The sequence below is a fragment of the Thermobia domestica genome, chromosome 8, assembly GCF_964235325.1.
Source record: "Thermobia domestica chromosome 8, izTheDome1.hap1.1, whole genome shotgun sequence".
NCBI classification, from domain to species: domain Eukaryota; kingdom Metazoa; phylum Arthropoda; class Insecta; order Zygentoma; family Lepismatidae; genus Thermobia; species Thermobia domestica.
The window spans coordinates 85,966,056-85,990,710 of record NC_137461.1 but is presented as its reverse complement, the minus strand read 5'-3'; the positions used below and the strand labels follow the sequence as shown (position 1 = coordinate 85,990,710).

Here is a 24,655-nt window from a genome sequence, read left to right as displayed (position 1 = left end):
CAAGAAATAGTGAACTCAAATAAGAATACCAATATTAATACTACAACACTCTTGGGTCGTGATCGACAACTTACTATTCAAGCATTCAACATAAATCTCCACACTGATGTTATTCACGAAGTTGTCAGACGTAGCGTGGACGTAGAGAGATGATGCAATCTAGACTCTGAAGTTTCAGAACACAATTGCGTAAACTTGCTAAAAACCACATGTATTTATTTACTATATTTGTTTTTATAATACCACATTCTATCACAAAATAGTGTTCATATACACAACAGATAATGCTCACCACAAATGAACAATATTTTAACGTAAACAGTCGCTTCAATAAAGATTTGAAACGTCACTCACTTTAATTATTGATACCGTTCAACATAAAACTGAGATTGACAAGTAATTAAAAGAAACATGATATTTAGAGCAATGAAACACAAAATACTATATACAACAAAAATAATAATAATACATGCAATAAGGTTTCTCTACTATTTAGTCTTTTCAGAATAAAGGAAAGTCCAGACGACAGTAGCAAATTATGTTATTTCGAATATCTAGAAAGAAGTTTGATCTCTTATTTATATTTGTATTTACTATTTATTTATTATTTTTAATTACTTTCTTTTTGCACTGAACTATTATATTATACTTGCCACTTGATATAATTGTTTCTATCTTCCGTTCTGTCTTTGCCTGAACAGATGATTCACTAGTGAAATACTAATTTGAATGCAAAGTGACTAACTGACTGACACCTGATAGTCGCGACTGGCGAACTTTTATTTAAATTGAATTCAACTTATTACTGATATTTCAAACATTCTTCACAGATAAATATATTAGCTAGCACAGTTTTCAGAAATAATGCAGTTATCTAACGATGTTATATCACTACTGTGGTTGTTAGATATTTTTATAGCTATAATTTGAAGTAATATTCCGCTATTATATAGGCCTATATCAAATATAGATTGATTTTCTTTCAAGCGCTTTTTGTGGACATATGTTTCAAACTTAAGCTTAAGACTAAAAGAATTCAATACAAAGGAATGCGTTCATATTGTGCGCTCATTATATGCACGACGTTCTATATTTACTGATCCTTTAGAGTGTCTACAAATTACTAACTTCTACTAATATAGACTGGCGCAAGAAACTTTATATTTACTTTTTGTAGCACTGATATGCAGTATCCAATAAAATAGATTAGATTATGAGTGAGGTATTTGAAATGAATAATATTACATCGGCTTACATAAATAATGTATCAATATTGCAGTTTTACTTTTTATATGCGCATATGTTATTACGGTAATATCAAAAGAATTCTATAAGGTTACGAGTGCAAAGCATGCTTTAGTGTGTCGTATACTGTATACAAATACCACTTGTTTTAATTCTTTTCGTTGACATTAGTACATGACATGCGATGTTTACTTGCAGTGGCTGGCTTCTTCACGAATATGGCTTACTTGTTAGTTTCTTACCTTGACTGATAGGTTAACACAAAACAAAACAAGTTCTTAAACACTTCTTGTTCTATTAATTCACCTACAAATACTTCTTCATAGTTGCAATTTTATCTTATTCTTTTCTTTATACTTTCCCACTTGTTCTTATTACACTGCATTTCTCCTCTTCTGTCAACCTGCAACCTGCTCCTCTTGCTCTCGATTCAACCTGCTGCTTCCTGATCATGTGTTGACAGTGTTGCCAGTGAAGTTTAGACATTGGTGGAGTTCAGAAGGTTACTGAGCGGAGCGCTCAGTCACACTGCTCGAAGTGAGCAAAACGCAAAACTTGCGAAAACAACGGGTACACAAATGCTGATGGGGCAGCGTGTCCTGTCACATGTTTGTAATATTTTCTTTTTCAAACCATTAACATTTTTCAAACGAGAAAACATTTACACATATATCATAAACATAATCTGCCTGTATTTTCAGCTGAAACAGATTTCGAACATCCATATTATATCTTAAACGAATACGGAGGATGAAAACTATAAAGAACTGTAGATGTTTGGGCTTTGGATAACTCAGACAAATTTTATTGAAATTATATTTTATTTAGTAATACCGCAAATCGACTAAATTACAGTTTCAATTTTTAAATAATTACTATTTTTCTGACCAGAGTGTGTATTTTTATTCTTTGTTAAAGTTTAATTTAATACGTAAGTGTTTCCATAACGTAACTTATCTTCTTCAGACATTAATAAGAAGATAACGTTACGTTATGGAAAATGTTACGTATTAAATTAAACTTTAATAAAGAATAAAAACACATACTCTGGTCAGAAAAATAGTAATTATTTAAAAGTAATAATTCCAGAGTCAATATGGAAGGAGTTACAGTTTCAAGTACGATGTAATAATATGTCGTACCAGTGGTGTTCGCTGCTGGTAGAAATGTTAATAACATAGCACTACCGCAAATCCCTTTTAATCTCTTCTCTCAAACTTTCATGTTGAATTAAATTGGAATATTCGAATTAAGTATTTTTCCCAAAAATGGTCAATATGTATGTTGGGTACTGAGGAGGGTCTCTTCTCCCTCCTTTGAGCGTGGTGGTGGAAATAGAAGCAAGAAATATTTCTTCAAGTTGGGAAAACGTATTACTGTCACTCTTTACTTTTTGTTAAAAAAAAAGTACACTTTTAACGTCCCACAATCATGCTCTTTAGGCTCAAGGGGGCAGTAATAAAAAAATTGTGTGATGCAATAATATAGAAATGATTGATGTAATGAAAAATACAGGGAAAAAGTAAGACGAATATTATTGTATACTACAAAACTTACCAGGACGACCCAGGATATAATAAAAAAATTGTAATCACTCTTATTTTTTAAAAATATTCATGAACTTTATATAGATTTTCACGTGGCGGCCTCAATGGCCACTGCTACTTGTACAGGTCATTAAATTCTTAATTTACTGTCCAAATTACATGGAAACATCTGTGAATATAATATGTGATTTTCGACCGAAGATCGTTCACAGACAAAGAGAAGAAAAGTTTCAGGATTAACTGTTAAAGAATAAAAGCAATAATAAGTAACTTCAAAGCGAGCTATTGGCAGAAAATCATTTTGACCAAAGTTATCATTGGATCTTTGGTCTGTATACAGTTTAATTGTATATGTTTATAATATGATGCTATTCTCTTGATTTTATATCGAGAAAGGGTACGCTTTGATTACTATTCTTGTGTTGAATTCGGGAAATCTCGCAATCGAATTCGATAACCGGTTATCCTGTCTGGGATTCTTTCTTGGTTTCCCATCACTTCTGTCAGACGAATAACAAGATAATACCTTTAAATATAATCTCTGGCCGACTTCTTGTTACTTCCTTTCCCATTGTTCTTTTTATTATTATTATTGATCTTTTATTGATTCCAGAATAAATAGACTTTGCAGGTAGTATTTGAAAGTTTGCTAAATGGAAAATAAAATTAATAAATTTTATTGTTATAATTAGTTGACTGAAAAATCATAAAAGAGACAGTCAACTTCCAGTTTGATTAATATCTTGTGTAATTCCTACACAATTTCTACTCGTATCTCGGCAACTGCTACATAACATTTTCTAAGAATTCGATTTGTCAAGGAAGTTGCAGGTTAGTGAAGGATACATGTTTTAATAATAATAATAATAATAATAATAATAATAATAATAATAATAATAATAATAATAATAATAATAATAATAATAATAATAATAATAATAATAGATGTTCGAAGAAGTTTGTAAATTCTTAGCGTTTTCGTATACAGACATTGTATCATCTTTGTTGCGTCTTGATTCAGTTCTGCAGAATACACTATTAGGAAAATTAAATATCTGAACAGAGAGCTTGAACCACTTAAAAAAATAAATAAATGAAGAAACTTGCAGTACTAACCACAATAACTAACTACAATAATGTCTTTGTTATTCCAAGAATTCAATCGATATGTTCAAGGTTGGCAGAACGTGTGATTTGCATAAAAAATACGCCCTGAGAATGCGTGAAAATTTTAGCTATGAAGCTCTTACAGATTGTGCTATGAAGCAGGAAGAATGTGCGAGGATAATGTAAAATAGAATTGTAAGGAAGTGAATAATAACATTCTTGGTTGAATTGATTTGGCACAGAATAGGATTCACTATCAGCTTTTTTGTTTGTAAAATAATTTACCTTCGGAGATTGAAACCATGTAGTAAATTTAATTTGTAGATTTTCACGGCTTTAAAACAGATATTTGTTGAATAACCTTAGTACAAAAATTTGAAAACTACCGGTCAACTAACAAATTCTTGATCGTGTCTCTTACCGGTTCGCTGGTTTAACCCTTAAAAACCGGCGAGTGTCATATCACGCAAAAAATGTAAATCGTCCGGTACGGTTGACGTGATATCACGCGTCGCCATGTGAGTCCTTCATACTTCCGTTTTTTCGTTTGTCCCCCTGATCCCATTGAATTTGCACAAAGCACCATAAATGCCACCAAAAATTATAGTAGAGACTCTGGACAACAAAATACTTTTTACCTCATGTTTCTGTGCCCAATAGAAGTGATGCTATACGCTTTTGTTTCATATACTACAGACTATTAAAAATAATTTAAATATCCCGCCGTAACGTGAACCATACTGGGCGTTCAGGGGTCGTAAGTTAAGGGTTAATCAGATTATTTTTATCTACTTGTAGTGCTTCTTTGTATAGTTATAAGTGAATACGAGGTATATCTTTAAATATCTTTTTTACTACTTTAGGCCTATCGTCGTCAGTCGAGAACACCTCAAGGCCTGCAACCGGTCCAGGAGATTCAGGCTATCCCAGCTCATCCAGCCTTCCTCCCCATAGTTTGAGTCCAGTGCCAGCAGGATCGTCGCCTGCAGTGCCAATCATGGCTCCAACGGAACTTCAACCAGTGGGTGTGGCGGGGGTAGTGACTAATGTATTGGGGGGAGTGAACCCTGTGACACAACAAAGTGTTCTAGTGGATAATTCAGTGATGGCTGTTCAGCAAGGGGTGATTGCGTTGCAGCAACAACAACAACAATTACAACAACAACATCAACAATTACAACAGCAGCATCATCAGTTACAACAACAACAATTGCATCAGAATGTGCAACCAATGGGCATGACCACTGTAACCCCTAGTACGAACCTCACTTCCATGGGTGTTACGCCAAACTTAGCCCATGTAAGTTCACCGTATCCTCCAAGACTTATGCCTCAAATTCCTACCGGTGCTACTTTGCCGTCTATACCTACCATCATCACTACGCAGTATGATTTAGACAGTAAGTATATATATTGTCCATTTTTCAAAACCTTATTTAGAATTCATAAGTTTGTTATTTTGTGTATAACAGTTTAATGTAAGTTTCTTTTTGTTAGACGTAAGAATTTATAAACAAAAAACTACTTTACTCTGACTGTCAATACAAAACAACCCAAAACATGTAACGATAATTTTGTAACATTATTTAAATTTCATAAGATAGATAGAAAAGGGTAGATAATAGAATCCATCGTAGATATGTGTATATTTTAATAATTTATACTGTATTAATTATGTGTTCAATTTCCAATGTAGTCTTGAATTAGGCATATCTTAGAAACTCGTGATACATTGACTGATGAAAATATCTTAATTGCTCGAAAGCAGATGCAGGTAACTCCTTTTTCAAACTGGCTATTGAAAATTGAATATTGAGCAAGGTGCACTGACATGTACATTAACTTAAAAACTAGCAAAATACTTATGTAATAGTGCATAAGACATTTGTTTGATGTTAACCATTATAAAATATCATTAACTGAATATCTGACGTCCATTACTGAATTGATTTATAAGAGTTTGTCAAAAGTCAGATAACACTCCTGACATAGGGAAAACTGTTGAATTACGGCTCCGTAGGTGATGCTTGGAGTATAAGGCAACCTCTAAACATAAATGACTACTATGACCTCCATATTAGAGTCCTCCATCTTGAATATTACTTTCCAACAGTTCACTAATTATGATCTGATTCCCCCCCCCCATTAATCCCTTCACGACACATGCTCGAAGTGATCACCCACTATTCTGTGCAATATGTCTCTTCCACTCCTTCTGCCTAGCTAGCAACGTCTGTGGATTCACGGCAGCACAATTATTCTCAATCTGCTACATCAAATGCTGCCAATTCCGAATCTTGACGGAGTTTACCATGCTTTAGTGTGACTCCACAGGTAGAAACCCAGAAGCGTGAAATCCGGATAGCGTGATGGCCACACCACTGCTCCCACGCCCGATCCACTTCCAGGAAACAGCTGATTCGGATAGTTCGCACACACGTCCGTAATGAGAAGGGGCTCCAGCTTGCTGGAAGAAGAACGTTGGATATGAGCCATCTTCCGACAAAACTGAAGCCAGATCTCCTCCTCAAGCAGCCACACCTATTTGTTGGCGTTCAACATGACGTAGTTAAAGAATGAGTCATTGATCCTCGAGTTAAAAATACCACAACAGATTATAATCTTTTCGCCACCAACCATTCCTGATGTGTTAACCCAATGCGGGTTGGTGTGGCTCCAATAGTTATTTTGTTTGCTAACTTCTCCGTTCATGTAAAAATACACCTCATCAGACACACGATCAAGGCGAGATCCGGGCTGGTTGGCAGTTTCTGCGTCGCCCATTCGGCAAATTATATCCAACAGTCTGATGCTAATGCATCTGGATTTCGTATGAGTTCACATGCTTACGGAAAGTATCCTCCATATGGATATACAACACACTCCGAATTCTTTGGATAAATGCCAAGTTCTGCTACGTTGGAGGCTTTTGCTGAAGGATGCGTTGATAGCGATAGTGCTTGCCTCATCTGTAGACATATTCGGACGACCACTGCGAGGTTTGTCGGTCACAGATCCCATCTCCTGGAATCTGCTGATGAGTTTGGCTATACTATTGTGGGAAATGAGCTCTCTATCGGAGTGTAACACAATAAACTCTGCAGCCATCATACGTGAGCTGCGATTTTCACAAATCATGATTATCTTCACAAGTTCCTCGATCGTCAGCAACATTGTTCAGTCAGAGACACCCGAAAAAATAAATAGACCATAGTGAACGGTTAATGATAGAACAAGACGGTCATCGACATTGCAGTTCTGCGAAAAAAAAAAACTGAATATGGAAAACCTTCTGATTGAAAACTTAAAATAATATTCTAGGTGGTGGACTCCAACATAGAAGCCGTAGTAGTTAGGTAACTCTTTCAGATTAACGTCCCACGATTATGCCTATTAGGTTAAGGGAGACGAGTGGTAATTGTGTGTGGTTTTAAGGTTGCTTCACCATCCAAACACCATCTATAGGCAGTGTGGATCCTGAATGTGTAATAGCTTTCCCTGTGTTACGAGTGTAATCTGACTTTTGACCCACACTATATATAAAAAAATAAATGAATAAGTTGTATAATTTTTAATGTTGATCTATATCTTGGTAAACTCTGTTATGATATATACAACTTGTAAAAAAAGTAAAAAAAATCAAGTGGTTCAATTTGTATTTAAATTACCAATTTTGTACAAGTCATGAAGATCTTTATTAAGCTGAACAGTTCCGGCTTCATCATTTACTTATGTTTAAATTATTAATTAATGATAAATATATTGTAAAGAAAGTTTAGTGATATGTTAACTAACTATCATCTTTTAAATATAACTGAATATTTTCTTATATCAATATTTTGGATAAACTCCTTTTGTTTACGTGACATGAAACAACCAGCTCAAGTACTAATAACAAACCAGCAACTCAACGATGTAATGTATGACGAACCAAGATTGTAAAAAAAAAAAAAAAATAAATAAATAAATAAATAAATAAATAAATAAAATAAAAAATAAAAAATTAAGGAATATTATAAGAAAGGATATTTTCAATAGAAATAAGAAATAGAACAGTACAGATAAGCAGCAGTAAACGTTTCGGATAGCGAATAGGTATATACCATCATAGTATGCCAAGAAATTCAGTGTAATGTAATAATGGTTTGTGTAAAATTTTCAAACTAAATTAGAGTGAAATGAAGGTCAAGATTTTATTTGGGTATTTGATTCTACATTAATTTATAAAATATTTTTTTTTCTAATTGTATTACAATTTAACTTAATGTTAGGTTATTATTTTAGTTTTATAGAGCTTTCCTTCTCATTGATATATAAAAAATCATAATAATGAAAACTGGAAATATAGTATGTATATTACACAAAAATAAACCATTGAGAATGATGACCTCATAGAACAGCATAATACAATTCTTCTGTAACAGTTAAGAATGTTAGTGTGTGTATACGTTCTTCAAAAGAAGTTCCTGTTTGCATTGACTAAGAACATCTATATTATTTTCAATAGCGTATCTAATAACCACAGAATATTCTCAGAAAACTGCACTGTAACGTTATGCTATTAAAAAAAAAAAAAAAAACTCTAACAATACTCTCATAACTTATTGTAAGTTTCCACAGTAGAAATTTCTTTGATTTTCTAGACAGCACCAACAGTTTAATATCAGGTTGTCTAAAAACTATTGAGCTATTGGAGGTCAAAATTGAGAATACATTTGTTATGATTTGAAAATAACATTAAGCACAATGCACTGGACCTGCCATTTTTTCCGGCAACTCCATAATACTGTCGCTATAGAACTTCTGTTGTTTCTGGTAAAAAGAAAAAGAAAGAAAGAAAAGAAAAGAAAAGAAAAAGAAATAATGATACGTGATTTTCATAGGCCTCTTTTGAAACTAACTCAACACCATTCAGGAAGTTCTATAGAGACCGAAACAAATGATAATCTGACTGTACCAGGTCTGGACTACACGATGGATGCATTGAAACCTCTCAGCCAACCTTTTTTTTTTTTTTTTTCAATTTCTGACTGGTCATTAAAGATGTATGCAATCTAGTGCTGTCATTGAGGTATACGATATCCTTTCTATTAACCGGTTTCTATCATTCCTTTTGAATTGCTATGTGCATTCGCGCTACTGTCCAGAGGGAGCAGCTCGTGGTGCACGACGATTTTCCTATTCCACCAAATGCACTGCACAACCTTCCTGTCGTCAGTGTGGGCATTGCCACAGACTGTGGAACCCTTCTTCTTGCTTCGATAAACATTTTTATTTTATTTTGTACATTATTGTTGTAGGTTATTCACTTTTCATCACTCGTGATCAACCGCATTACAAGTAGGTCGAGTTTGCTATGTTTCGTTAGATATTCGCAAATAGAAATTTGATCGAGTAAATGTTTTTGAGTCAGATCATGAGGTACTCAAAATCGAACTTCTTTGTGCAGCCAGCTTTCTTCAAATGGTTTAGCATTATTTAGTAATAAATGTTTAGGTGTTGATGATGTCATTACTGCTTATGTCCTGATCGTGCTCGAGTTTTGTCAGAATATCATCCACTTTTGTGATTTGTCGCCCACTGCAAGGAGTATCTTGGACATCGAAATTTCCGGAATGAAAGCGACTGAACCATCTTTTGGCTGTTGCTTTCGCTAACGTATCTTTCTCGTAAATAGTATAAATTTCTTTTAGGGGTCTGAGCAGCATTGCTTCTTTATCGAAATGTGGCGCAGTTTAGCGGAAATTTAATTGATCTTCACGGTGTAATACCTTACGTTAGATTATAGAAATTCCAACACTTTTTTGCACATGTACTGTCAGCTGTCAAATAATGTTAGACCAGTTCCGTTGCAACTTATCTATCCTGAGATTTGGGAAACTGACGCAATCTCGTGCGCTAAAGGCTCAGTTCTTTTTAGATTACTTGATATTTTCGAGAGACAGAGAGAAAAAATAAAAATATAAAGTCTGGAAAGTTATACAAGAAGTTATCAGTTTTATAATACAAAAATAATTTAGATACTGTTAGAGTGCAATTAATATTTTGCTAGTATAATATGTGACAGAGATAACGGTGATTAATGAGAATCTATTAGAAAGAATTGCAATTTGACTGAGAAATGCTCAGTAATGAAATATACTTTAATTGTCAATGAAAGATATTTTAATACATAAATTAATTGTACTTTACTTACATTTTTGGAATATTCTTTAAATACAGCGGCATAATTTATACTGGAATAGGGGTTGCTGGTAGAAGTTTGTTGAATCGTGATTGATAACACAACATCTAGACTAGAACTACAAATTTGCCAATAGGTTTATACCTTAATTTGGAATCCAGAGTGCGCAAGTGCAAGTGTCAAAATGTTATGTGTAAGATTTCTTTTATAGCAAGTTAACTTGTGATTATATGTAGTGTATATAACCAAGCGTCTTTATAACATGACGTAGGAATACAAGAACTATTGAACCTGAGAAAAGTATATAATACAACTGATACATGTTAGGTATTATAAGTTTTCGTAATTACTCAAAAATATATGAATAGCTACTGATATATCCAAGTCATAAATAACATTTTTATGTATATTTTACATTTTCATAGTTGTACATATTGTGCAAGCTTGGAAGATGGTAGAATATTTCCACTGTCTGTCGGTGTCCGTTATTTAGTGGATTGTTTTATGTGTCCTGTTAAAATAATACTTCATAATAATTCACAAATGGTTTAGGGATATTTATTAAATGGTGAATTATTTATAAGTTGTATTCAAATCTATTTACTTGTCAATTTTTGCGATTATTGGAAACCAATTGTCTAAATATGTATAACTTTTACTTGATAAAACCAATTGACTATTTAGATATTAATTCTTGTCAATATACTTAAAAACTGCAAATGTAGTTCTATGCCATTGTTGTGAGTGTTCTGTAATTGTGTTGTATCATTCTAGACATTCTGTACTTTATTCCCAATCACTTTCTCTTTTGACTTTTCTTTGGTTAATATACATTTTTTTTTTAAAGTAATTTTCAGACTTTCCATTCAACTTCAAATTTCTTTAGCACTCCTCTCGAATATTATTAGTTCACACAATGAAAAGTATTATCTAAATAAATAAATAAATAATAACGTACACCTCCTTTTCTATCTTTAAAAACTTTTCACCAATTATTCGTAATAAGCTAATAGTGTTTTTAGTGCCTTTGACCTCCTAAATCCAAATTGTTCTTTTTCAACTTAATTTGTCCGGTCGTGTAATGTAATATCCCGTTCAATATTCGAAAGAGAGTTTTTGCTGCATGTAGTATGAGACTAATGGTTCTATAGCCTGCACCACAGTTTTGCGTTTGTTTCTTTAAACTATGGAATCGTTGGTGGGAAAAGTGATATTAGCAATATATATATATATATATATATATATATATATATATATATATATATATATATATATATATATATATATATATAAATTGTCTGAAAAATTTCGCGATTTTTTTAAACAAAATTATTAATGAATAATAATGTAGTTTAGTTTTAGATATGAAAGTCGTAGAGTTCTTCTTTAGTTTAAAACATCTTTAACTTGAAATTGTACTATCTGGATTTTTTTTTAATTCGCAAAATATTATGAACACATAATAAAGAGAAAGAACATTCCCAAATTTGTATAATTATTAATTTGCATTACATGTGGGCGTTGCTTAAAAGCCTGTGCAATTGATCTTACTTTTGAGATATTTTAGAAGTTTTGCAATTTTGTCTAAAATAAGGAAGTCTTTTTTCGCTTTTTCCTTTTCCTTCTTTCTTCTTCTTCTTCTTCTTCTGCTTTTACTTGAAAGAATAACTCCTTATTTCCTACCTCTAACCTTAAGCTACACCTATTTCGATGGAAGAAATGGGGAGAAAATTGTTTAAAAATTTACGAGATTCTATTGTTATTTTCTACTGATTTATTCTTTACTTAAAAACGTCTCAGATAGGAATAATATTACGAAAATAAATTATATTTATATACGTACTTTCAATGTGTAATAAATGTTTTATATTAAGTTCTAAGTGAATTTATTAACATTAATTATGTGTAAGCTACATTTAAACAATGAACAAACGTAGTTAGTTTCTAGTATTCCTAGGTGTAATATAATTAACTAAGCAGAAATATTTGTATAAGCTAGTGTACTATATTTATTTCAAACTTGTTAGTAACGAATGTACTTTACTATGACAACTTAAAAATATCTGTATCTAGCTTTTGTAATTTGATCTAAAAGATAGCCTCAAAAATATTTCACAGCAAATTCACTAAGACAGTGTTATGCAGTGATAAAAGAAATCAATTTTTTGAATACATATTTTCAGTACTTTGTATATCTTACACTTGGTACTACATTAAGTAAGTATTTTTCCCTGCCTGTTTACATAATTAAGTAGTGTATGTAGTTTACTAGAAACTTCCTTAGAATAATATCGTGCATAGTATGCATAGTTTCTTTTTTATATGTTTTTCATTTTTGTACATATATTCAGAAAATTCATGGATAGCATCACGATTTTAAATTATTAACAACACTCAAAAGTCGAAATTGGTTTAGAAATCGAAATATCTTAAGTTAGAGCCAGAGGATATTCAGTCATTCGTGAATTATTAATGTGCATATTCAAGTTAAATACAGCAGAAATAATTTGGAAGAATAATGTAAGATTCATGAGAGAGAGAGAGAGAGAGAGAGAGAGAATGTGATAATTTGATTATAAGAAATATGATGTTTTTATTTTTTCTACTAACACCTATAGTAACTAACATATAGACTGCCTTTGATATTAACAGGAAACTTTAGTTTTCCTAAAAACTTAAAATTTAAATTTATTGATCTTTGATTAAAACCGAAGAAAATGTTACGTTTACTATGAATAATTTTCAAATAACCCCACTTTTTCTATGTATTTATTGTTTATTCTTTCTCATATGTAATTAAACATTTGTGTTTCGCTAGACAAAAACAACTTCCTTAACGGAAACATCCCAGGGACCCTCAGTAATTTTTCCCCAGGAATCACGGACAACAAGGTTGTGGATATGCTGGATATTCCTGGCAAAGGAAGGTGCTATGTTTACATTGCTAGGTAAGTAAACACTGCCTTCTCTTATTAGCTTCAATTTATTTAATAATGAACTCTAGAACTTTCGCTGTCAGTATTGGTAATTGTTAGCAATAATTGAATTTTGTATTTAAAAAACGCATCAACATTTTTTTCGTGGTTTCATTTCTTACATAGATACAGTATGTAACTTTAATAGATACTGCTTTGCAGATTAACAATGTAATACGCTAGTTCACTTCGGTCATATGTTTAGCATTCATATTTCAATTTCCATACGCAAAAAATATTTATCATATGAATTTAGAATTGCAAGTTTGATAGTTTCCATCTATTTAAAATACTAGTTTTAGATTTTTAGTGTTAGAAACAAAGATTATGTTTTAAAATCGAAGAAAAACCTTACTTTAATGAATTCCAAATAATTATACTATCTATTTAAGACTTATATATCTAGCTTACGCTACTAGTGTATTGTGGTAAACTTTTTTTTTTCTTATTTGTAGGTATTCGTATGACCCTTTCCAACATTCACCTAATGAAAACCCGGAAGCTGAACTTGCTGTAAACGCTGGGGATTACATGTTAGTATGGGGAAATATGGATGAGGTGAGTACACAAACAGTTAATATGTATATTCATACATATAATATTGAAGAATTTACGAAAATGCTAAAATGTCAAAATTGAGAATGTTTGAAAAATCAATATTTTAAAATAAAAATGTTTGTGTGAAAATGAATGAAGCTTTGAAGATATATAATATAAATGAACTCAATCATATAACTGATACATTAGAGTTTATCAATATGGGATCTCACATTAAACGATGTTTTCATGAATCTGTTAGAATTTGTAACAATCTTAAAAGTGTTTTCTGAACATTATTAATTATAAGCTGATTTTTGACTCTGCTTCCTATTTACCCTTTCCTCCTCCCCCCCTTACCGTCAAAGAAATAATGTACCCAAGCTGATGTGCTGTGATTTGATTCTGCTTTCTTCTTCTCCCTTTCCCCCCTTTCCGTCAAAGGAATAATGTAGCACATTAACTAAGTAGCTTGTAACGACTATCTTTTACTTCCATAATAAATGTTTTGAAAACAATTTTTTGGTACTTTTTCTGAAAATTACCTTACATATGTAATGTTACAAATGTGTCAGAACGAAGTCGGTTCATAGATGCGGTAGGGTTTTCCTTTATATAAAGATATACAAATGAAATTAATTATCAAACAAGCATCCATACTCTTGAAGTTGTTAAATACTAGTAAATTTTCTTTCCAATAGGACGGGTTTTACGACGCTGAATTGCTCGATGGCCGAAGAGGTTTGGTACCATCCAATTACGTACAGAAGCTAGTTGGGGAAGACCTCCTCGAATTCCATCAGTCAGTCGTTTTAGGTTTAAGGGATGCAGACGATAGTATGGTAACTTCTATCCCACAGGACCTCGATTTCAGTTTTGTAGAAGATCTTCAAAACATGATGATAGGTGAGTAGAGTTTTCTTAATCAAAACTTATTTATAAAATGTTTCTATATTCTTTATTATAACATTATTATTATTATTATTATTATTATTATTATTATTATTATTATTATTATTATTATTATTATTATTATTATTATTATTAAGTACTAATGAGGGCTTTTTCTTCTTCTTTTCTTCTTAATTTTCAGTTTAGGCCTGGCAATGTTTCTTCCATGTTTCTCGATTTTCAGCTTCCTCTTTCAACTCCCAATACTTTCTTCTGTTTTTCAAATCATCGATCAGTGTTGTTCTTCTTCCTACTCCTCGCTCTCCATCCATCTTTTCTTCTGTGGCGGTATAAAGAAGACAATTTCTTCGCAAGATGTGTCCAGTCTATTTGACCTTTCTTTGAAGGATTGTGGCTAGAAGCGTCCTCTTCTCTCCTATCCGTTTTAAAACATATTCGTTTGTTACTCTTTCTGTCCGTTTTATCTTCTCCATCTTCCTCCAACACCAAATTTTGAAGCTCTCTATATATTTCTTCATCAACTTCCATAATGTCAGGTCTCTGAACCATGAAGTCCAATACTCTATGTATAGTACTTGACCAATTTCTTCCTTAGTCCAATATTAAGCCTCCTAGTTAAGAGTGATCTCTTCCTGTTGAATGCTTCTTTGGCTATGGCAATTCTTAACCCGATCTCTTTGGTGCAGTTAGTGTCTCTCGTCAAAATATTTCCTAGATACTTGAAAGGATCGACCTCTTCAAGTGTTCTTTGTTTTACTCTGACCTGTAAGGACGCATTTCCACGGGATATTCTGATGACTTTCGATTTTTCGATGTTGATTTCCATTCCATATAGTTTCCTAGTGTTAACTATTTTGTCAATCATCTCCTGTAATTTTTATTCGTTCTAGCTATAATAACCGTACCATAGCATACCTGATCTTGTTAATGATCTGCCCTACAATCTTGAAATCTCCAATTTCCCGTAATGCTTCCTTCATTAAACATTCACTGTAAATGTTGAATAATTGGAGCGACATACTACATCCTTGTCTTACTCCTCTTCCAATCTCCACACTATTGGTTTCTCCCTCATTCAAGCGCAACTTGACTCGTTGTCCTGTGTACAGGTTGCAAATGAGACGTTGGTCTCTCCAGTTGACCCCAAATTTCTTTAAGTATTTGAAGGAGTTTCGTACAATTGATCCTGTCTAAAGCTTTTTGCCAGTCTGTGAAGCACAAACACAACTCTTCCTTTACTTCAAGAACTCGTTCTGAGATAATTCTTATCAACCCAATAGCACCTCTGATGCCTTTTACTTTCCGGAATCCAAATTGATCTTCTTCCAACATCTTTTCTATCTTACTTTCCAGTCGACTGAACATTTTCAAACAAATATTATTTAGTTCTTTATATTGATTCTATTTGTATTATTAATTTTACTAGATTTTACATAAAATGAGTGGAAGTTAGATTCCATAGTTCAAAATACCAATGTTAAACACGTGTCCTTTATATTAAATCACAGATTGTTAATTAAGTTTAAAAAGTAGAATGAAGTATTTTTTTTTTTTCAAAAGTAGTATTTATTAATAGTCTTTACTGAAGATATGCAGTACCTGCATGACAACCTCTCATAATTTTCAGTATCAATTGTTTAAATAGTATAAAGGAATTTTAACACAAATAATGTACAATATTCGGTTTGTTAGTAATACACTGAGTAGCCATTACTGTTCCTGTAGCAAACTCTATTATAGTATAGTTCTTATAATAGTTAAAACTGTTATTATAATATAGATTCTAGATAATCTATATAGATTATCTACTAATATAGATAATTATAGATTCTTAATATTAATTTTGATAAATAAACTAATATTAAATTTATTATAGATATTGAAGTAAAGGGCAAACATTTATTTTACTACTTTTGTTATTTAATTATTTTCTTTCTGCATGCTGACGTTAGTGATAATTCCACAGGCTACTGACAGCACTAGGACAAAGAAAGCAGCAAAGTTGAAATCAGCACAATTGTCTTCTTGTTCCACTAAGACTGATACCAAATCGACACACACAAAAAGAACTTTACCGAAACTGCCACAAGATAGTAGGTGAAGTTCCGCGTTTATTTCAAAACCCCCAGCTGTTCAGCTTGTTCACCTTTCTAACAGTTGATTCCTTTTTAAAATTTGAACTACAATATACCTTTTTTTTTTTTTTAAGTCAGCGCATACAGCTATATCAGTGCTTTTATGTGTTGCTGAATGCTGTTTATTTGAGGAACATAATCAAACAGCAATCCTTGTATTGTAGTTGCTTGCATAGTTATCTATTAATTTATCACGAAAGAAAATTAATTTATTAGTTACCCTTTTCCTAATCATTTTACATTTTAAATATTATAGTTTGGAGTAAATAGCCACAGAAGTAAATATAAATAACCAAAGCAAATTGTTGCTTGCGTTTCAATTTCTTGAATATCTTGATTACAAAATTAAAAGGTTATTTCTTAGAATTAGACGACTTTACCAAAATTATTTATTCACAATTTTAGCTCTAATTATAATAGTTGTACATTGAACTTTCTTTCCTGAAATTGGATAATAATCTTTACAAAACATTTTCAAGATCAAACACAACTGCAATATTTCGTGTATTCTCGATTACAGAGCAATTTATGTAGCAAAGACTTCATGCTCTTTTTCACCACATGATAAAATGCTGATAAAAAAGAAAATAATGATATTCAGTTAAACAGCTTTTAATTCAAGAGTCTTCTGGTATTAACTGTCAAAGTAGTATGGTTCTAACTGTTCACAGTACCTTTAAAAATTCTATTTTACATTTAACATTGTAAAATTCTATTTTACAAATACGTTTAAGACTTAATCACACGCTTAATAAAACTATAGAGTACATATAACGAACTGTTTTCAACGTTTATCAATCTTCCTATTTTATTTCATTGTTACTCAAAGATAGAAACTTCCAAGTAAACTCTTTCGCCACAGAAGTAGTTTCTAATTTGTAATAACGTAATTTACTGGGCTGATTTGGAGGGGGGGGGGGTTGATTTGCATTTTATATAGGTGGCTTTTTTTTTTTTTACTTACTAACGTCCATCTTATAAGTCATATTAAATGCCACATTTGTAAATATCAATGAACGTTACGAGAGACTACGAAGTAGTGATCTGAAGGTTATGAAACAGTTCATTTTATACAAAATTTTAACAATTCATTCATTTCAGTGTTTTGATTGAAATCAGATTGTAGCCTGGTTTCTTACGTAGCTGGACAGAGCTACTAAGTCAACAGAGCAAGGATGAATGTCCAGTTCCTTTTCAATGTGAATTAAAGGGGTAGTTTGAAACTGAAGATTAAATGGTTGGAGTAAATAGATAGATTCAGAATTAGAATTAGGTGGTGTAAAAGAGATTACTACCTATGGTCTCATTACACAGATATTTACTTACATTTACCAATTAATATTCCTTCTATTTAAGATGTATCGTAGAGTCAAAACGCCAGATGCTAGTATGTAGAATTGCACCTGGAATTCTGAGACATACTCATAAAACACTGTAGATTCTTTGCCGTACTTTTAGCACTTCTAAAGTCCATGAATTAACAAAAATATCACAAAATTTAATTAGTAGCTAGTAGGTCTATCTTCTTTATATTGAATCAGTAAAATAGTTCAATACTATAATTGTACACTAATATTTTTTCTCATCATGAATATTATCTAGCTTTAAAACAGATTTTTAGATTTAAACTATTTTTAGCACTGAAATATCAAAAAATTCATTTGTATTGTTTTAAAAATATTTGTATTACATAATACATGATAGTATGACTGTAATTATAATTGTATTAGTTATAATGGGCTTTCTGTTTACATACATGTGAATAATTGCAGACCTTGAACTGTACCCATTTCAGGGATATAGCAAGGAATAATTTTCAATCGTAATTTAATTAAGCAGGTCAACAAATTATTCTATCTGCATGCAGGATTGTCATTTAATTTAAGGGTAGCCTCACCGAGACTAAACTATAACTATACTAAGTTGGCTAAATTAATTATTTTACATGTAATACAAAATTAGATTGTGTTTTTGTTGTTTGTGCTTATATGGAATGAATGTTGTTAATCTATATAACAATTTTCCTTGGATAAAAAGGAATATATATGTATAAACTGAGTGAAGAATCTAAGTACAGTAAAATCGAACATAAGTAAAGTCATTGCACGAACAAAATACAATGAATATTGCCCGTTTTAAGAAAACTACTGGCGAATAAAAAAGTAGAAAAGAAGAACGAATCTTAAAGTCATTAAGTGGTTTCGTCTTCTATTTCTTTACTTTCCTTTTCATTGAGATACAAGAATTAACTTTTTGATAACAAAAACGTAGTTTTTCCTGCAAACCATGTTTTTTTTATTTTTTTTTATTATTTTTTTTTTTTTTTTAAATTTCTATATGCCCGCATTAGCTATCTTTTTCTCAAGTCAGCAATCTTTCGATTGACTTAACGCAGCTTTCCACTCTTTCTTATTTCGAGCCGAACTGTCATTTTCGTGTACTGTTTTTTCTCTACATCTTCTTTTATTTGGTTCGTATATTTCAATCGCGATTTCTTTTTAGGTACTTTTCTTTCTGTCGATCCCTCCATAACTAATAGCGTGATTCGTCCATATCTCATACGTTTAAACTCTTCTTTCCGAAATAGTCTTCAGTATCTTCCTTTTCTTCATGCCATTTTCAATACTCTTTCATTCTCTTCTTTTCCCAATACCTTCTGTTATCCACCCATCTAATTTTCAACATCCTTCTATAGCAGCAGCGTTAATCATTATAAATATATATTTACCAGTTATGAAAATAAAGAGATAGGTATATAAAACTCAAACAAAAGACTAAAATAATAAAACTATTATTCTTTTAATAAGTATCTCTTCAGGGCCTATTATGCCTACTTCAGGAGAAGAGAAATAATTGTACATATATATTTCTTTTTATCCGAAATGAAATTTTCCGAGGGAACACAACTTCAATGATAGTACATCTGTAGTTGACTTTTGGCCCTTTGTAGATGATGCATACAGCAAGAGACTAGCCGAATACAACTACATAGACCTTGAAGATATTTTAGAGGAAGATGAGGAGGCGCTCAGTGACCAAATGGGCGAAGGTCCAGGTACTTTCTTCCACTCTTTTCATTATTTCTTAATAGTGTTTCTCTTTGTCAATAGATGGCTCTTAAAATCTAATTAATTATAGATTCAATCGAAGCTATATATATACGCATTGTTATTCTTTCTTTTACCTTTTCTTAATGTAATGTATTTTGAAAAAACTGTTTGTTTTTACATAACAGATATTTAGTTTTATAGCTCAGAAACAGAATCTATCAGGAAGAAGAAGTTTGTATAACAATGTAAAGAAATAGTACTTTTCTAAAGAGTAGCTTTTTTTCTCGTAGAAATTTCTGAAGGCTATACAGAACATTATATTATTTGAGTAGTTATCAAACAGCATGGCGATATTCAGATAACATAATTTAGACGAGTATTAAGTAATTATAGTTCTCGTAAGTGAAGTAAAAGATAATGTCATTCACTTCTTTTATAATTCATTATAAAGTTTACTTTTTAAAACGTACAGTACACTCAAGTCACAAATATACATAAAAAAGCTATCCTGGACTTTACTCTTAAAACAAATACGTTTACTTTAAGTTTCCTGAGTACTAAAATAGAATTTTAGTTATTTTTATTACATTATATTGTGATTGAGTATAATGTTAAGGATAATAATAAATTTACAATGAAATTGTGTAATCGATTTTTGCTGAACCGAGCTCCAAGATAGTCCAGATAACTTTTCCATCTCGTCAATGGTCCGTCGTCGGTCTTTCAAACACGAATTTTTCCATTTTCATTGGTTCAATAAGCTGACGGACAAGCAGAACGAGACTTGTCAGTTGACATTTCGTCTTTTCTGAAAAGAGAAAACCACTCGTGCACTTAAGTTTTTCTAAAACACTCTTCTTAATAAGCTGTGTTCAACATCACAACAGTTTCTACGGTATTTTTTCCCGAGCAAGGAACAGAATTTCACAGCCACTACAAACTGTTTGTAGAAAAAAATTCACTGTGACCAGAGAGAACCTTCTCAGAGGACGTCAGTGGAGGGAAGCTTTTTTTAGTGATTTCGTAATAGATTTAATGATTTCACGATAGAACTAGTGATTTAGTACGCACCTCGTTTAAATTGCACAATTCAGTGATTTTCGGTTTTCATTTTAAATCAAGAAAAGAAAGTGGTTCTTCATCTTTATACAACAGAGAGAAGTAATACTGTAATTCAAAAGGAATATAGAAATTTGTTAGTCTTTTTTCTTTTTTGTTACTTTTTGTCTGGACTCAACCCCTGCTGTAAAGTGACCATAGGTAAACTGAGAGTATCTTTGGTCCGGTCCCTCTTTTCGTTCGGGGATAGCGTTACGAGTTACAATAAACAGGCAGTTTTCCGATGTAAATAGATAATAATCATCAATGCATTTAGACTTTGTAATACACACAGGTACCAATATTATCACTCACTTTGCTTATTTCCCAACACATCTATAAAAAAAGCCATAGTAGATGAACAAAATGGATATACCAGTAAATAAAGTCAACGTAGACGAAACTTTCAGCTGTGACATTCTTGTTGAGACCTAATCTTTTGATAAAGTCATGTTCAAGCATTTAAAACTTATCCCATCCTTTCGATTTATCTGTAAAACAATATTTGTTTTTACAAATTTCTCAAGACGTAATTTTAATACTTATTAGGTTTGTAACGAGATATCAATATATAGAAAGAGAAACAATGCTAGCTGCTGCTAACCCTCCCCCATGGTCTAGTGCCTAGTGCATGCGCCCTTGGTTCACGTGTTCTCGGGTTCCATTTCCGGTGGAAGAACATTGAAATTTGAATGCACAATTTTAGTTCGAATTCCACGTTAAACTGTAGGTCTATATATTATATAGGATCTATACTGAAAAGGGACCCTAAACTTAAATAAACTAACTGTGCTAAAAGTAGACGTTCAAATTTTTTAAATATTACTGAGCTCCTGCTTAGCCGAATTGTTAACGCACAAGATTAATTTTGGATTACGTAGTCTATAGCTCTACTCCTGGTGGAACACTAAAATTTGGGAGCTGCCTGAATTAAGAGGTATCACACTAAAGTCTAGAAAGCCAAAAACAATAGCATCTTACAACCGCTTTGTTGACTACGCATCATTCAGCGCCTTCTGTTCGGTTATGATATTTTTTTTATGTTAACTAATTTCATCAATATTCCAATTCTGTGTAACTAAAGAAAACTGAAAAGAACGTGACTTTAGCTGGCCATATGGTGCACATTTTAGCAGGTAACGTGTGGTCAGTGTATCATCATCCTCCACGTATATTTCTGACCTTCCAGGCCAGGCCAGTATACGTGATGCTATATAATTCTCATATTTACCCTCCCCACATATATATAATATATGGTTTAATGATTTTTAAATATTATGCTAATAGTTTGGTGATAACCAGAAGGATGCATTGAACTCAGAGCGAGTTGCTCGATGCTTGTCTAAGGAAAAAAAAAAAAGTACTACGGAAGCTCCGTCCAGTGCAGCACTATTCAGTTTTGTATGGGTACCTTCTCGTACATAGTGTATGAAATAAAGGAGTCAATTTCGTATAATTTTAACGGTTTGAATTCAAAAATTGTGTCCAATAGACAAAATAATAAGACAATATATTTTACTTCACTTACGTGTTTTAAAGATTAGGGTTCCTGTTTACAATAATGCGTTAGCGTTCAATGATATTACTATTATATTTCAAACAACATTTACTTATTAATCTGCAATAAAGGATCACTTTGTGTATTTTTATTAGAAAGTATGTTTCTAGATTTTTAAATGGGTAATATTTTATATTTTGTTAAAATTTAAGCTACAATTAACCTTTCTAGTTCTATATTTACTGAATAATAGTGAAACGTCAACAATTTTATGCTTGATATTTAAATTAAAAATGAATGTGATATATTTACGTTACTAGATATCAAGATCTATTAAAAGTAGTAATCTTTAACTCTGAACGTTCAATATTTGCTCACGTTTTCTCTACTAAGTAATGAAAAATCAATGGTAATATGAGATTAAGTACAACCGAAATGTGTCTATTATAACTGCAGTGTACCACTTACTGTTTTATTATTAGTTCCAAGCTATCAAAATTAATTACCATCTTTAAAGAACTTAAATAAAATTACTTTTAATAATTATTCAAAGACACGTGTGAATAGTTAATGCATTCTGGAAGAAATTCCTTAATTCATAACCAAATAAAATTACTTTTCTTGTTTAAAACATACTTTAAACAAAATTTATAAGTGAGCTTATTCGGATATCTTGTGTACAAATGGGAAAATAGAGGTTACGTGCCTTAAAATCTACTTGTAACTGTATTTATGCAAGTTTGTTTCACTCAGTGGTAGATATTAAGAGTTTGACTTAAATTAGAAAATAACATTTGTGCGTTATAGAATTCTGAATTCAGGTATTGCGAACTGTACACGAGCTCTTCAGTATTTTATGTACCTTATGTACATTTGTTACTGATTTTCCCATTTTTGTAATAAATCTATTAAAATAAATAAGTGATCCTTTTTGTGCAATGTGTAAGTCAAAGAACCACCCTAATATAAATTAATATCTTTACTTTACTGTTGGATTATGTGTGTCGCAGCAACAGTCTATGACTTGCTGTGGACAGACACTAAAGGTGAGGACAGTGAGCGTGCACATCGATCAGGACATTTTAATATATTAGAAACAAAAGAAATAGGACATAATAATATGTAATATGCATAGACGTGTGTCTTATAGATTTAGCGGAAATTTTTATTAGTGGTTAATTTTTGAAGCAAATGTAGATTATATATAAATACTTATGAAAAAGTAGATAGTGGCTATGAATATTTGAATGTATTGACTTGTTTTTGAGTTTTATTATACCCGCCATCCAATGTCTCTAGGCAGAAATCATTTTGTGTATCCTTTTTGGTTCAATTCCTAGAGAATGTACCTAATGCTGGAAAGACATATTGCATTTATCAAACTATTTACATAACAGCACTCTTTAACAAAGAAAATAAATAGTTGAAGTAGAATATTTCGAAATGAACTATTGAGAAAAATGTATTATATTCTTTACCAGGTAACATTATACCTATGATCTTTTTCCAGTATTTTATATCATACATATTTGTTCGATACAATCACGTTAAAATTATAATTGTTTCTGTGAGTATACTCTAGCATATATCAATAACGAAAGAAATGAAGTCAAAACAGAAGACTTATTACTGTTTTCAAATTTGTAATAATCGCTCAGATTTTGTACTGTCGTTTTCTAAATCACTGGCAGCTCGAATTTTGTATTAAGTGCTGTTTAGTGGGTTTAATATCTAGATTGAAGAAGCCCAACCCTATACGTTATACAGACATAAACATAAAAACATTCAGAAATTTCATCTCAACTTATTTTTGAAGATAATTTAAAATTCATAATATCATATTTAATAATATAACTTTTGTTTAATTGTATTGTATAGAAATGAAAGCAATCTAGTCAGCAATAAAATCAACTAACATGAATTTTGTGTCTTAACAATCATAAAAGGCGGCACAAACTTTTCGCGTTTGATTTATTTTTAAGAAAATATAAGGAAGCGTTTAGAAAAGGGGTCTGGCATAATAGTTAATAGTTCTTTCAAGCAGCAGAATACGTAATTATGATAACACTATCCTATATCATATAGTATTTATTGTATAGAGTGATATAAATAACATAGGAAACGGATACTAGTTCCGTAAATTTTAGCTGAGTCATGATTTAGGTTATTTTACGTAATCCTAGTAGCTAATTACTCGCGAATTTTATTGAGTATCTACTACAGATTTCAAAATTTTGTTCTAATATAGTAATTTTTGTCATATTTCTTGTTTGGTATTAGATCATAATGTGATTTCCAAAGTTTTATTATATAAACCGATCGGACAATGAACAAATAATGATTATCTGCCTAGCGTTCAGGATAAAA

At 31.6% G+C, this 24,655-nt stretch overlaps 1 protein-coding gene across 10 annotated transcripts in view; it reads left to right on the top strand.

The window, feature by feature from the left end:
• The window catches only part of Rbp (RIMS binding protein), a 591,180-nt gene that overhangs the window by 474,080 nt on the left and 92,445 nt on the right, over nt 1–24,655 (top strand). For all 10 annotated transcript variants that reach the window (XM_081768676.1, XM_081768673.1, XM_081768675.1 and 7 more), the window contains 5 exons: nt 4,763–5,299; nt 12,902–13,031; nt 13,514–13,616; nt 14,297–14,501; nt 19,593–19,697. In XM_081768676.1, the coding sequence (XP_081624802.1) occupies nt 4,763–5,299; nt 12,902–13,031; nt 13,514–13,616; nt 14,297–14,501; nt 19,593–19,697 (1,080 nt within the window). The remainder of the gene's footprint in view (nt 1–4,762; nt 5,300–12,901; nt 13,032–13,513; nt 13,617–14,296; nt 14,502–19,592; nt 19,698–24,655) is intronic.